The sequence below is a fragment of the Lissotriton vulgaris genome, chromosome 11, assembly GCF_964263255.1.
Source record: "Lissotriton vulgaris chromosome 11, aLisVul1.2, whole genome shotgun sequence".
NCBI classification, from domain to species: domain Eukaryota; kingdom Metazoa; phylum Chordata; class Amphibia; order Caudata; family Salamandridae; genus Lissotriton; species Lissotriton vulgaris.
The window spans coordinates 1,072,721,930-1,072,736,460 of record NC_141699.1 but is presented as its reverse complement, the minus strand read 5'-3'; the positions used below and the strand labels follow the sequence as shown (position 1 = coordinate 1,072,736,460).

Below are 14,531 nucleotides of genomic sequence, written 5' to 3'. Positions count from 1 at the left end.
AAACCAATATTATAGGCTATATGTCGAATGTATTTGAGGAAACATTATGAGAAAGACAGTGGGTCCGATATAGTGTTTGTTAAAAGCATATGCTAAAACCGATAGGCATAAATGGGTAGAATGTTATTACTCTGAATTAATGCTTATGGATAGGTTTTTTTTGTTACATGTATCTAGGTAAATTACTTTAATAGGCAAGGGGGTTACTGCTGGTTCACCCCTCTGACAAACTACAACTATAGAACATTTGCACTGTGAGATTCTTTGTAAAACCCTACTAGGAGCTTTTATATTTAGCCATGCCAACTGTATTTTTGTAATCATTTCTAATTTGATTAATGCATGCCTAACAATTGCCTTGTAGGAAAGCCTATTCTCGGTATAGTAGGCCTGAGTTGGTTATGTTGACAAGCCAATGTTAAAGGTTGTGGGCTGGATTGGGGTACAGGGACATGTGATGCTTGAAGCCATAGGTCCGACCTGCTTAATCTGAAATGTTATTTTAAAGGCTGCAGGCCTGGCTTATTATTGTGAAAATCATATGGTAAAGCCAATTCCCCCCTAACAATGGTTTATCCCATTATGTAACAGGCTGTCAGTAGGAAGTTGGTTTCCTTAGGTGTGATCTCTTTATAATGAAAAGTTTTGAACAAAGCAAGTAGGGCCTGCTTAATTACTGAGAAAAACCAGTGTGTTAAAGACAATAGGCTTCTAAGGTGGATTCTTATTACACTGTGGGTGGTTGTTGAGTCCTTGAGTTTTGAATGTTTCTGCTTTTATAGTTATCCTTTCTTTTCTTTGCTTCTCCTCTTTTTATTTTTAATGTTTCTTGAGAGGACACTACAGTCCTGATGAGTTACTTGCTTGCGCCTCATTTTATCTGCAGTGCATTGAATCCTGCACGGCCGGTTGCTCTAAACCAGTCAAGAAGTTGTTAATAGTGTATATTTTTTTTTAACATTTAAGAATGGTGAACATGTTGGTTGTAAATGTGGCAACCATGCTTGATCTTTAAAATATCAATAGACTATTTACATTAACCTTACAGGACGGAACGCCTGCTGCTATGTTTACTTTGCTATTAAAAGCATATGCCCGCTGTGTTCAGATGGCAGCATGATATCTTTTTTCTATCTGTGTTCTTTTAATTTATCTTGCATATGTTTTTGTTTGTGTTTGTTTTATTGCGTGTATGTCCGAGGCTGAACACAAGGAGTCGGTGAACTGATGAATGGATGTATAAGTGGAAGGTTCTGTAATTTAGTGCCTTTATGATGACAAATCGAGTGCCTACAGCCATCAATAACTCTAAAGGCACTTTCACTCAGGAGCCAGGCCTATTGCATTCACAATGCTTGCTCATTTCTGACTCTGACATATACAATTTAACAGGAGGTGTGGGAAATTTGGGTTTCCAGTACAATGGTCCTTCCACCTTTAAATTCAGTTTCCATAAAGCAAGAAATGTGAACCTTCCATGATTGTGGATGAAGAGGATTTAAATACAAATGATGTTTAACAATATAAATGCACAGGCTTGAAGTGTTCTCTGGCCCAGCTACAAAATGCTGGAGCACAGCCCAGGGAGTTTGAGTTTTTTTTATCGACAATACATTTGCATGCACTTAGGAGAGGTCAACTTAGAGTAGGGCAGTGATGATGCAGCAAATGTTCCAGCTCTGATAAGCCAATATGTGATGTAAAAAGACCAACAGGAAAATAAACCCACACTAATCAACATGTCTGTGGTGACCACTTCTAAGAAGACCCATAATGAACATTCTTTTTTTCTGAGGAGTACATTATATGCAACTAGGTTTTACCAACTTAAAAGTACCCCTTGAGCTGTCTGCTGCCAGGGCTTGTGGCACAGCCTCCAAGCACTGGGCACATGCCCAGAAATGATGTTCTGTTTATTGCTAGTACAAGTGTATGTCCTTAGAAGAGGTCAAAGGAGGGTGTGACGAAAAAGCCATGTTCCACCGTAGAGCGATAAGATTGTGTGTTAATATGAAGCAACCAACTTGATGAAAAGCCAAGAAAGCAAACACCAAAGGTAAACATCTCTGTTCTAATTGTTGCAATGAATATAAACGGGAAAAAAGTAGCACAGAAGCAGAGGAGAGAGGGGAGCATTTACGGAAACAGGGAGAGTGGAAGAGAGGTGCACAGGGTAAGCATACATACTGAAGAAGAGATACATTGAGGCTGGACAGAAAGGAGGAAAGGCAGACGGAATTGAAGGAATTCAAAGCACATGAAAGAAGGTGGAATTGGGAAAGGGATGTGGTAATTAAAACCTGAGCACAGAGAACAAGCATATTCAGGGCAGGGAAAGACCTGCAATGGATTAGAACATGTTAAAAATAGAAAGAGATGAGGAGAGTGAAATACTAGGAGATATAAATACAGGATTGGTGAACGAGAACTAAAGAACACTAGGTCTAGAGAGAGGAATAGTGCCAGGTTTGAATATAGAAGTAAAGGTCCATTCTGAAGAAGAACACCTAGAAACAGAGACAAGCGTCCACCGCCATGCTGCTACTCACTCAGCTGTTAATTGCTCTGCTTTTTACTCTCCTCATAACACTTTACCTCAAGCTTCAGTGGTTGAGGAGAAAATATCCTCCAGGACCGACTCCGCTGCCCATCATCGGCAACCTGTGGACCCTGGGATTTGTGCTTCACCATGAGACTCTCATGCAGGTACCATAGAGCTGGTTGCAATGTTGTTACTTCTGTTGAATATTTAGCCATCACACTGACACACGCCCCGCCCCACACACACACAAACACACACATGCACACTGATACTTGAACTCAAAAAAAAGTTGAAGGCATATCACTGGTCACAGAATCTTTGTATCTCTTTCTCTGTGGTCCACATCTGAATTTGTTTCTGCCCATCCATCTCCCGAGCCTGGCAGGAGAGTTTCACCACTTCAATCTTCTTTTTACATCCTTTTACTTCTCTTGTCATTACCAAACCTCTGAGTCACTCACCTTTTCCTAAATCTCCCATTCACAACAAAAAATGCATACACAGTTTCGATTGCAAAAATATCTTAAATCACTCTTGCTTCAACAGAGAAATGTTGCTCAATTATAATTGTACTTTTACTACTGCATGATTTCCAACTGAGTGCAATTTTTAAGCCTTCAGTGTACCAAGCATAAACGTCTCTTATACTAATCCATACCATGTTTTGCTACACATTGACCTCAATTAAATGCATAAAGTTCTTTTCTCATAGGATTTGTCCAAGATGACCAAGGATGTTAATTGCTTGTCAGTTCTCTGTGTCGCTTTATATTCCTCCCATCCCACCCCTCACCCAGCACTGCAAAAAAGAGCCAACTTATTACAAGAGCCAGAAGAGTTCCCAATTGCTGGTTCCACTGGGCTTTTCAATCCCCTTTTAGAGTAAATACTGAGCACTAACACCAATTAGCAAGATGATGGTTGTGCTTTGGTGCAGAAGTCCAGCCAGTGTTTTGCTTAAAGCTTGATTTATTGGGGCTAGGTCTTCCTGATGCTGACTGTTCACAACTAGCACTCTTTTATTTAGCAGACTGCATTAGTGCAACTCTCTGGAACCCCTTTGAAAAGTTACATATACTATTCAATTTTCATAAACTGCACATATGAGTTTCAGGCAAGGCAACCTTTAGATAAACTCCACTGTTTGAAAGGAGCTGAAGTCTGTGGAGGGGATGGAAGCATAAGCACATTGCTTTTATGAGCCGCAGAAGAGATTCTTCGACTGACCTTATTCCCCTATCTCCCTTCCAGAGCTGCTGATAATGTCCTGGGGAGTTTGCAAAAACATCTCCAAACATGAGCTGGAAACCCACACTGCACAGGGGTTTCCAGCTCATGTGTCTGCCACCGTGGGATAGCATGGGTGAACAGGGAACTCCCTAAAATACTTTCAGGTCTAGAGGAGGGAGTAACAAACCAACAACAAGAAAAGGGGGGGACCTCTATACTGACCTATATTACTTTACACCTGAGCATTGAAGTCTCTTCAAAATTATCAACAACTCTGGTGTAATATGTAGTTTCTCATAGTCCAATTTCCATTTTTTCTAACAATCTGCAGAGTAACTCATCAGGTCTTACTTGCACCTTTCTTACAGGATTTAATATCCATACAGAGAGTCAGAAAATAAGTGCCCAGAAGCTCAACACCGCTAAAAGTGTCTAGAAAGTGTCATCAAAGACACAGGTAGAACAATTTCGCTTTAACTCACCTAGAGATGGCATGCAATACAACATGGTACATATGCTCTTATTACAGATAATGAGAACCCCCTGGTTTTAACAGTTTGTAAGCACCTGTCTGTTGTCCAGTTTCATGTTGGCCCTGAAGAAGGTGAAGCAAAGTAATGACATCACCGAAACGTACGTACAAATTCCAAGTCTAAGTGAATTACTTCATGTTTCGTGTAGCATCCTGTATGTAATTTTGAAGAGACTTCAATGCTCAGGTGTAAAGTAATATAGGTCAGTATAGAGGTTCCCCCCTTTTCTGCCACCGTGGGATACCAGCTCCTCACTGGGAGATCATGTGAGAAGAGCCGATATCTGGTGACACGCGGTGGGACCGCATGTGTTTCCAGATCTGGAGTTTATAAACCAAGAACAATCTCTCCTCCAATTTGTAAAGTTCAAATGTGACCACCACGCCGAGCTAATCCCTAAAATGTCAGTTTTATGGTTTTATTTACTCATTGCCATTAAAGGGAATGCATTATTTAGTTCACACTTTAGAACTTAAAAATTCATATCATCTTCAGGCACTGGGAGAGTCTGCTTTTGGTAAAAACTTTGATGGAGAGTCCCATGGTGGCCCCATGTTTAAAATGCCTGATAACAAGCGGAAGCCATGACCGTGGCTGTATGTATGGAGAATGTTACATATGATTTTATATTTTTGTTAATAATTAAGGCTATAAAACCCACACCTGCCTGAGGGGATCTGCATCCCATCATGTTCTCAGGGACCAGAACAATGGCAGAAACACAATATGTGTTCACATTGAATTCAAGAACAGGACCTACGGTAAGCAGCCATGACAATGCGGGCTTTACCCCGCGTTGCCATTACGATGCTGCTATTACAACGCAAGTCGTTAGAACGACTTGGGCTGGAGGGCACTGTTGGTAAAGGAATAGTTTAATTTTCTATTCCAACACCTTCCCAACTGTAACGTGGGCTGGAGTTGGAATAGAAAATTAAACTATTCCACAATCCAGCGCCTACAGCGCAAGTCGTTGTAACGACTTGCGTTGTAAAGCATGCATCGTAATGGCAGCGCGGGGTAAAGCCCGTGTTGTCATGACATACATCCGGACCTACTGGCTCACTTGCACCTATCGTCTTTGTCATGAGCTGTTTTATTAACAACGAAGTTCTAATATATATCAGAGTAGGTCTTCAATCTGTGTTCTCTTCTTTAACCCCTATAAGAGTAAAGGGTGTGCCCTTTTCACATATGCACATTAGAGCTGGCTGAGGCAGATAAATAGACCTATTTGCTGAGTGTATTTTTCTGTTGTGTTGGGACATTTCTGACAAATTGCTGATGCTAGCATGGTGATTTCACTTTCATTAGAAAAAGAATGCTGGGTGGGTTTCCAAGTCCGGTGGGGCTGCTCCACATTTTTGCCAAACTGAGCGATTGTTTCTACAAAACAAAAGCACATGTTTACCCACAATAGGCCATATTTTCTAGCGTCTTTGACCAATGGTCAATTGAAAGTCAAAGATTTACGACGGAAGCGCTTGCTCCAACCTGAGAAACCTAGTGGTTCCTCTACCTGTAAATAAAGTGGAGCAACCTCTGGTTTGGTGAGAAGGGTGTTTGAGTCCTTCGCCCAAGTTAGAGCAGGGAAAACTCAAGATTGACTACTGGTGCAGTCTTTGCTGACTCTTCTGATGATCAACCATTAGTTGTGGTCCATAAATGCAGACCCCCTGCCCATAATGTGTCAGAATTTCTGCCCTGTTTAGGGCATATTCCTGATGCAGATTATCCCTGTCCACATCTGCCATTCAAAGACCTGGCAGGAAAAACTCTCTCTGGTGTGCAGGGAAAAAAACTCTCTGTGCATCAGTGTTATTGGTCTTGTTTTGTTTAGTATAGCATGAAAAAGCTAAATAGAAATGTTTTCTCATCACAAAAATGTTTTCATGAGCAAACCTGTCATACTCTTTCACATGCATTGGTAAGCCACACATAGGTATGGCGAACGTCACAACTACTCACATACATTTATTTGACAGTTGTACACTATTACCAGTGAGACAAATAGTTACATTTTTAAAAGATGGAGAACATTGTTGTTTAGAAAGATGAAGTATGTAAAAGAGAAATTTGGAATGTGAACTTTGTAAAGAAGGATTTCCGGCATTTATCTGGATCATATAATGTCCTTTCATAGACGTGAACTTGAAGCTGTGCACCTTTCAAGCTGCTCAGATGCTTTCTGAAGTAAGAAGATTTCTATTTGAATGGCTGACTGATGGGACCTTATGTTCTGTTTAGGTGGTACTTAGGAATGGCAAAGTAATATATGCGGGACTATCTTTCTCAGTGCTTCATCAGTTCTAATACCCTGTGTATCCATCTTTGTGTGGGCAGCCTTAACTCTAAAATGCATAATAGTGACCTCCCCTAAATGGGACAGTTTTTTAGTTGCCCCCCACCTCTTGTGTTCTATTCACTTTTGAGTGTTTACTTCCCATCTCCAGCTTGCGAAGACCTATGGGAATATTTTCACTGTGTGGCTGGGGCGTCAACCAGTAGTAGTGCTGAATGGATGCCAGGCTGTAAGAGAGGGGCTAATATCCCACTCCGAGGAGCTTACTGGACGCCCCACAACTCCTTCGACAGAAGAACTTTCAAAGGGAAAGGGTAGGTAACTCTCATCGCACAATGTTGCAGGTACACAGCAAATGATTAAATCTTGTTTTTCTATTGCTTTTCGACTGCAGTTTTACCAAATATAAGTCCAATAAATAGCAGTTGTCAACTTTTTGCTTTATGCACTTAAATGGAATACCAGTTGGTGCGTAATTGCTGGTGAAATGAATTTGTAGGAACTTGGGATATAGAGAATGTGAAAATGCTTTTAGAGTACTAAAATATGACACTCATCCTCCTATCATTTTCGCCGTCTCCCGCTTTCTAAATGGAATGTGGTCAAAACGCAGAACCTTTTTAAAGATATAAACTGTGATCCATATATTCTATGAATTCAAATGTATTCTTCTGATAACTATTGTGAATGATTTAATCTGAATTTTAGTAGTGCTGCTTTTAATTTATTTTATTTTATTTATTTTATTTATTTTATAGTTTTATAGAGCGCGTAGTCACCCAATGGGTATCCCAGCGCTGAACCATGTTACTCACTGAGGGTGTAGTCAGGGGGATGCAAGATTAGGGAAAGAGTAGGGTTTTGAGTGCTTTTCTGAATCGAAGGAGGTTGGGTTCTGTTCTGATGCTCAGGGGGAGAGCGTTCCACTTCTTGCCAGTATGAACTGAGAAGCGGCGGCCACCCATGCGGGCCTTTTTCACCTTCGGGTGTCTAAATAGGTGTGTATATATATGATTATATATATTATATATGATTATAGAAGTGAGTGATACACTCTATGTTATTTATTACTGGAATGTACTGTTTTATGTATTTTATTATGTACTTTTATGGTCCTTTGTGACAGAAATAAAGTTATCAAAGTAAAAGGAATTCAATTCAACAACTAAGGATTTATAGGAGGATGAGTTTCTTGCCAGGGACAGAGTGTGTGATCTGCAGTATCAAGAGTTTTACTCACTAACCACTCACTGAGCTCTGAGGCTATCAGAAGGCAAAGAGAGGAGTGAGAAGGATGTGACATTCACTGGGAGATGAAGTAATGGATTACCTCAACATTTAATGAACTCCTCTATCTGCTACCATACTATTCTGCTTTCCAGAATGGCAACTCATGCCTTGTACACATGTACAGTTGTAATTCACGTGTTGCATGTCTTACGTGAATGTTTTGCTGATCATTGCGACTGTAACATTGATCCACATTGCCAATTCACACAGTGAACTTTCTGTAAGATGGTTGGAATTACTCCTGAGTTATTCCTTCTGATGAAAAAAATCTTTGTGAATCTTAGCGAATGAGAGGATTGATGTATGGATGAGCAGTGCAGCAATGCTAGCACAGAAGGTGAGTAACTAAAACAAACTGTATACACTGTGCACTAGTTACACCATGCAGTGCTTCTGCTACACCTGTACACTCTGCGTATCTGTCTGCCTCCAAGGATACCTTATGTGTGGTCACCTTTTCCAGCAGGATACCCATCTCTGCTATATCTGTCTAAGCCTTGGCATTGTGAGCTGTTGACTGATGGTAAAGGCAGTGGTGCTACGCTAGGAGTGACTGAAAATTGAGCTAGCCATAGAAACCAACCAGAGCTAAGACATGGTGCGAATCAAGCCAGTGAAACAATAGGAATCTAAGGGCCAGATGTAGCAAAGGTTTTTACCCATTCTGTGTCTATGGAAACATTTGTTCATACATATGGCCCTACATGTTAGCAATACATGTTTCACAATCGAGTAAATCAACTATGGTTAAACGGATTCCTGGAAGTGTAAGAAAGGGAAGTGACTGTGGATCCCCCAGGACATCATTTCATCAAGCTATACTTAATTTGTTTTTCAACTACAAGTGGGGTCTAATACAGACGACTGAGTGGCAGAGTAATGGGGCAGGATGTTTGTACCTCAAAATGAAACTTGATGACAAAGGAGTCTTTTTTGTAGCATTCTGCAAAGAGCACATTTACGTGTAAAAGTAAGAAATTGGAAGAAATTGAAAAGCATTCTTCAGCCAGACTTAAAAGTGAAACATGCCTATAATTTATTATAGAGGTAATTACAAAAAAAATAACATACCATTAACTCCTTAGGAGTTGTATTTACTTCTGGACACAACTGGAAGCAGCAGAGACGCTTTGCTCTAGCAGCCTTAAGGAACTTGGGACTTGGGAAGAAAAGTCTAGAAGCGCGGATCCAGGAGGAGGCGCAATCCTTGGTGGAGTTTTTCACCATGCAGAGAGGTAAATTATTTGAGGCTTCAGTGCTGCTTCTAAGATAATAAAACGTGTTATTGCCATATTTCAACATTAAAGGGACACTCTACTTCAGCTACTCTAATGTGACTGGCCCAAAGACATTTGAGGCAATTAAGAAGCATTGCATACCATGGTATTCACACGCTGGTCAAATAAGCCTCATCAATATATACTATCACCAAATAAGTATTTACTTTCAACAGGAACTTCTTTCTAAACTAGTTTTTCACTCTTATGAACAAGCAGACCAGACACATCCAGGAGCTTATCTTGGTACATCTTAATTGCCATTTTAAAACCCTTCTTTGGATCATTGGATGGTTTATTCATATATTTAGGCATCTTTGAATTTAATTCTGATGTCAGACAATTTTTGTCAATAACAGTAAAACATTACTCACTTCTGACCCCAATGCCTTTTTCATTTTGGTAAGAAAATACTTAGAAGCATAACCCAATAGCCACCAGTCTTTAGGTCTTGGATGAACATTGTTTCGCCCTGTGGATCCTTCGCCACGTCCTCGTCTATCTTTTTATTTCATAAAATATCCTTGGGCATTAGTGACAAATTATCTTATCCTGCATGTGAGAAGTTGGCCTGGTATATAATGCTCACTAGTTCTAGTGATCACTTTGTACCATGACAAGCAACCCTTATAATGATGGTTGTAATTCAACCTTGTAGACCAGTTATCCTAGTGGTAACGTGGACAAAGCAGTCTTAGGCTAAACTCTGAAAGGCATGTGAAGCCAGCTGTTATACCATACACAACCCCCTTGAATACCAAATGAAAGGGACACCACACAGATATATATTGAAAATATATATTGATTTATTAACTATAAAATCCCCTGGACTCTTTATGAGCACAGAAGCACAAGCGTTAAATCACAAGACAGTTTAAAATACACAAAAGTTGCACAATATGGATGAGCCCTAGGGGCCACTTAAACCATATACTAAGAAAGTGGTATAAGAGATACCAATAGGAAAGTGAAGAGGCCTAGGGCCTTGGGAATCGCTGGGGCTATTCGAGACTGGAGTTAACTAAGTCGGGAAAGGCCCACGGGACTCGGGTGCAGTGTTCAAAGTGCACGCACTTCTCAATACAAAGTCTATGGTGCGTAAAAAGCACAAAGTTAGAAAGTTAGGAACCTTCCGAGTGACCTACGGAGCTGAAACTTAAAACACAGGCCCTTGGGATGTGTACCAGTGCAGGAGCACCGGCGGAGCTGAGTTACCTCACCCACAGGAAGCGGGTGCACAGGGTCGAAGTAGTGTCGGGTTTCGTCACGCTGGTCGATGGTGCTTGGAGCTGAAGATGCTGCAGGCGGCTCAATGAGAAGAGTTCCGGTGGATCCAAGGGTGGATCTGAAGATGTGAAGACCTGAAAGCAGAGGGGACAATGTTCAAAGTCACTAGCCAGTGACTACCGTGGAACCAGATTGGAACCAGGCGATGTCGGGTGCAAACAGGCGTTGTCGGGTAGCTTCTTTCTGCAGCCACGTGGATACCCGGGGTCGAGGACGTCCAGGAGTCGGTCACGAGCTGTCCCACGCAGGCTTCTCGCTGTTGGCGGTGTCGGCACCTCGATCGGAGCAAACAGGCCTTGGCAAAGGCAAGCCAGGCAGAAGGTGAAAGATGCTTAACACTCGGACCAGCAAGGTCAGAGCGGGTGCTCCTTTTTACAGGAGCTTGGGTAGGTCTGGAGCAACCAGACCTGCTGTGTAAATCTTCGGGTTCGTCGCCAAGATGGCCGCTGACCACGTGGCTAGTGGCCGGGATGGCGCGTCGAGTGGCACAATGCAAAAGGGCCCCACGCAGATCGTGGAGATGCTGGAGGGCTGATCTTCGGTGCAAGGGCTGCTCGGTGGTGGGGGTTCTCAATCCCCAAAGCACAACGTCGAGGATGCCTCAGAAGCTGCGCAGTCAGCTTTTCGAGTGTCTTCCAAGAGGTCCGGTCCCACGTCACTCGGTGCCTCCACGGGTCCCTTCTTTGCAGGGACTGTGGATCGGGCTCTGAGAGGTCTGGGAGTCTGGTTCTTGTCGGGCTCTGGGCTCGGTCTCCGGCGGGAGGCGGCGGCAAAGCAGACGTCGGGTCGCTGGTTGGTACCTGTGATCACAGGGTGGCCACTCTTAGGCCACAAGGGAGATTCTCTTCAGTCTTCTGTGCAGCAGAATGTCGAAGTCCAGTCTTCTTCTTTGTTTAAAGTTGATTTCAGGATGATCTGCTGTGCAATGGCACTGCTCCCTCTCTTATTCCCAATCTGAGGGGTGGATCACCTACTAGGTCCCTCCCCTATGGGTGGGACCAGGAAGGGGGGTGGTTACACCCCCTCTCCTTTGTCCAGCTCCTTGCCAGGACTGGGGCTGGAAAGCCCCAGAACCGGTTTGGGCTGGCTTATGCACAGGGACACCTTGTGTGCCCCAGGCATGTCTCAATCTATTCAGCCCTGTCCTACCCAATACACAAAACCCTGTCTGGGGTGGTGCTCGCACCTCCCCAGGCAGGAAACCCTTTGTCCAGGCCCTCCTCGCTGGAAGGACTCCCAGCAGCAGGAGGTCAGACATGTGTCTGTGGTGGCAGCATCCATTTTGTGATGCTGAGGCTCTGTTTAACTTTAACCGGGGTTAAGGCTACACACATGTCGTGTCCCTCTAGAAGGGTGGAATGCTATCCCCGTCGCCAGAATTGGCGAGGGGATAGTATTCCAATTCGTATGACACCTTACTCGACATGTTTTGATAAAGCCAAACCAAAGATAGCAAATAACCGCGAGGATTATAATGCACTTAAGAGTATATGGTATGGCAATATCCCGGAACAGCTTAGGGAGTGGTTCCCGACAGCTGCAGACAGGCTCAGCTCATGCTAGAGCACCATCTCACATATTTCCAAGCACTCTGCCTCCAGGATTGATGAGGCCTTCCATAGGAGTGGCTGATAGGAACATATGTGTCCAGTTTAGGGTTAGGCACAGGCATACTGCACCTAAGTAAGAGGTGATTACACCAACTTACCCCAGTTGAGTGATCAGCCAGTTGTGTCAAATATGGAGGCCAGGCCAGGGGTGGCACAATACATGCTGCAGCCCCTGGTAGGCCTTGGCTACACCTATGCCCTGGGTACCTATGGTACTCTACTACAGGGGCTCATAAGGTGAACCAGTCCCAATTGTGTTATGCACCTAAGGTACATGGAGTCCATTTTAAGGCGAGAGCAATCAGCCTGGGGCCCTGAATAGCAGGATCCCAGGCCAACTAAGTCAAAAACCCAGCTAAACACCAGGCAAAAAGTTTGGGGGTAACCATAGTCAGATATCCACCTTCCTACATAACCCCCCCCCCCAAACGAAAGGAGATAAGGCTATCCTTGACCAGGTAAGCCTATATTGCCTAAGTGGCCATATAAGGAAGTACCAGCTCTGGCTTGGTAACCCCCTGTCTCATGGTCCACTAAGCAATCCCTCACCCTAAGGGTATCTGAGGGTCTCCACCATAGGGAATCTCTACCTGTGGTGTGTCTTTGCAAAGTCAAAGGCTGGTGTTGGGATGGAGTACTGAAGTGAGTTTCCTCTGTAGGGCTCAGCTTCCTCCAATCACTCTCCACCATGTGTGCCTTTCTTTCTCTGACTGAGTTGCACTGTGCTCTCAGGGTCAACCTCTGGCTACCTAAAGCTGGAGGCTGGGTCCCTCTGTTTGGCTTACTGGAGGGACAGGTCAGGTTTGGGGCCTTTTGGTCCCAGGTTTGGCTGTGCCCAACAATATCCATCTGGGGGAGGTCCCTAACTACTTTTAAGGGGGATCCCTCAGGAGTTTTTAAAGTTTTCACCTCACTAGGGCTACTAGTTTCGGTGCCCCTAATCTGTTGATGGGGGTGCTTTATTTGACAGGGGGCCCTTTGGGTCTCACTGTCCTTCTTGTCCTCTGCAGCCCTGGGCTGAGTAAGGCAAGGTAGAGAGGGGCAGGTTACCTGCTCCAGACTGGGTCCCTCCTGAGAAGGGTCCACTGCCATCAGAGGCTCTGTCAGGCCAGGCCTAACAACCTCTGGGACAGTTCCTTCATCAGGGGTAAGATCAGTTCCCTGAGGAGGCTGATCCTTTCCTAAAGTCTGGTGGGAGGGAGATTTCTCTTCCTCCTCAATGCTCTCTGTTTGGGTGGAGTGATCCATCATTTCAGGCTTCACTACCCATGTATCAGTTTGAGTTTGGGCTGTGGCCATCACAGCCCCACCAACCTTTTCAGGAGGAGACTCGGTATGGGCTGTTACTAGTACAGCCCTGCTACTCTTTTCAGGAGGGAAGTTATCTAAAGATGGGGCTGAGGTTTGCTCAGCCCTCCCAACCTTTTCAGGAAGGACATCTTGAATTGGGGCTGTAGCCATTACAGCCCCACTAACCTTTCCATGGAGATTTACCATTCTAGAATGGGTTTGCTGTTCAACCTCAGCCCAGGCTGAGATTTCCAAATCATTACCCAGTAGGCAATCTACAGGCAAGTTTGCTGACACTGCCACTCTCTTTGGGCCAGTGACACCTCCCCAGCTAAGATTGACTACTGCCATGGGATGATTGGATTCTATGCCATCAATGTTTGTCACCTGATATTTGGCATCAGGTAAAAGTTGCCTTGAGGGGACTAGACATTCAGCCACCATGGTGATGCTAGCCCCTGTGTCTCTGAAGGCCTCAACTTTCAAGCCATTGATGAGGGGCTCCTGTCTATACTTGCTCAAAGTGTTTGGGCAAGCAGTGAAATTGGCAAACCCCATGCCAGTCTCATAGACAAGAGTATCTGAGTTAGGGGACCTGGATAGGCCAGAGTCCACCTGTCCTCCAAAAGTAAACCCACCCAAATTCTTGGGGGTGTTCCCACCACCTGGGGGACCACTGCTAACAGTGACAGGAGGTGTTGGAGCCTTACCTGGAGGTATATTCTCCTTATTGCCATTCTTGGGACAACAGTTATCTGTTTTGTAATGCCCCACCTGTTTACAGGTATGACAATAAGGCTTTTTCTGGGTTGTAGAAGTGTCTTGGGACCCACCCCCATTCTTGGAGTTTTGGGGCCCTGGGGAAGTTTTTCCTTACTTTTATCCCCACCCTTCTCTTGAGGCTTGGTAGTCTCTTTCTTTTGGTCACCACCCTGGTTCTTAGGCCTGATCCTGGTTCTGACCCATTTGTCTGCCCTCCTACCCAATTCTTGTGGGGAGGTCAGATCAGAGTCAACCAGGTGCTGATGTAGAAGCTGATTTTGACAATTACTTAAGATTTGCTCTCTCATAATTAAATTATACAATCCTGTATAGTCAGTAACCTTACTTCCCAGCAACCAGCCCTCCAGAGCCTTAGTGGCACATTCAACAAATTCAGACCAGTCCTGA

At 43.9% G+C, this 14,531-nt stretch overlaps 1 protein-coding gene across 5 annotated transcripts in view; it reads left to right on the top strand.

Annotated features, from left to right (window-relative positions):
* The first annotated feature begins 2,117 nt into the window (after positions 1–2,117).
* The window catches only part of LOC147684122 (cytochrome P450 2J2-like), a 149,321-nt gene continuing 136,907 nt past the window's right edge, over positions 2,118–14,531 (top strand). For 4 of the 5 annotated variants that reach the window (XR_015300982.1, XM_086944506.1, XM_086944508.1 and 1 more), the window contains exons 1-3: positions 2,118–2,706; positions 6,759–6,921; positions 8,983–9,132. Coding sequence is in view for 4 of the 5 variants with exons in the window: in XM_086944506.1 (XP_086800632.1) it covers positions 2,536–2,706; positions 6,759–6,921; positions 8,983–9,132 (484 nt within the window). In the remaining variant the exon portion in view is untranslated. The remainder of the gene's footprint in view (positions 2,707–6,758; positions 6,922–8,982; positions 9,133–14,531) is intronic. The other variant, XM_086944505.1, reaches the window with a different exon arrangement.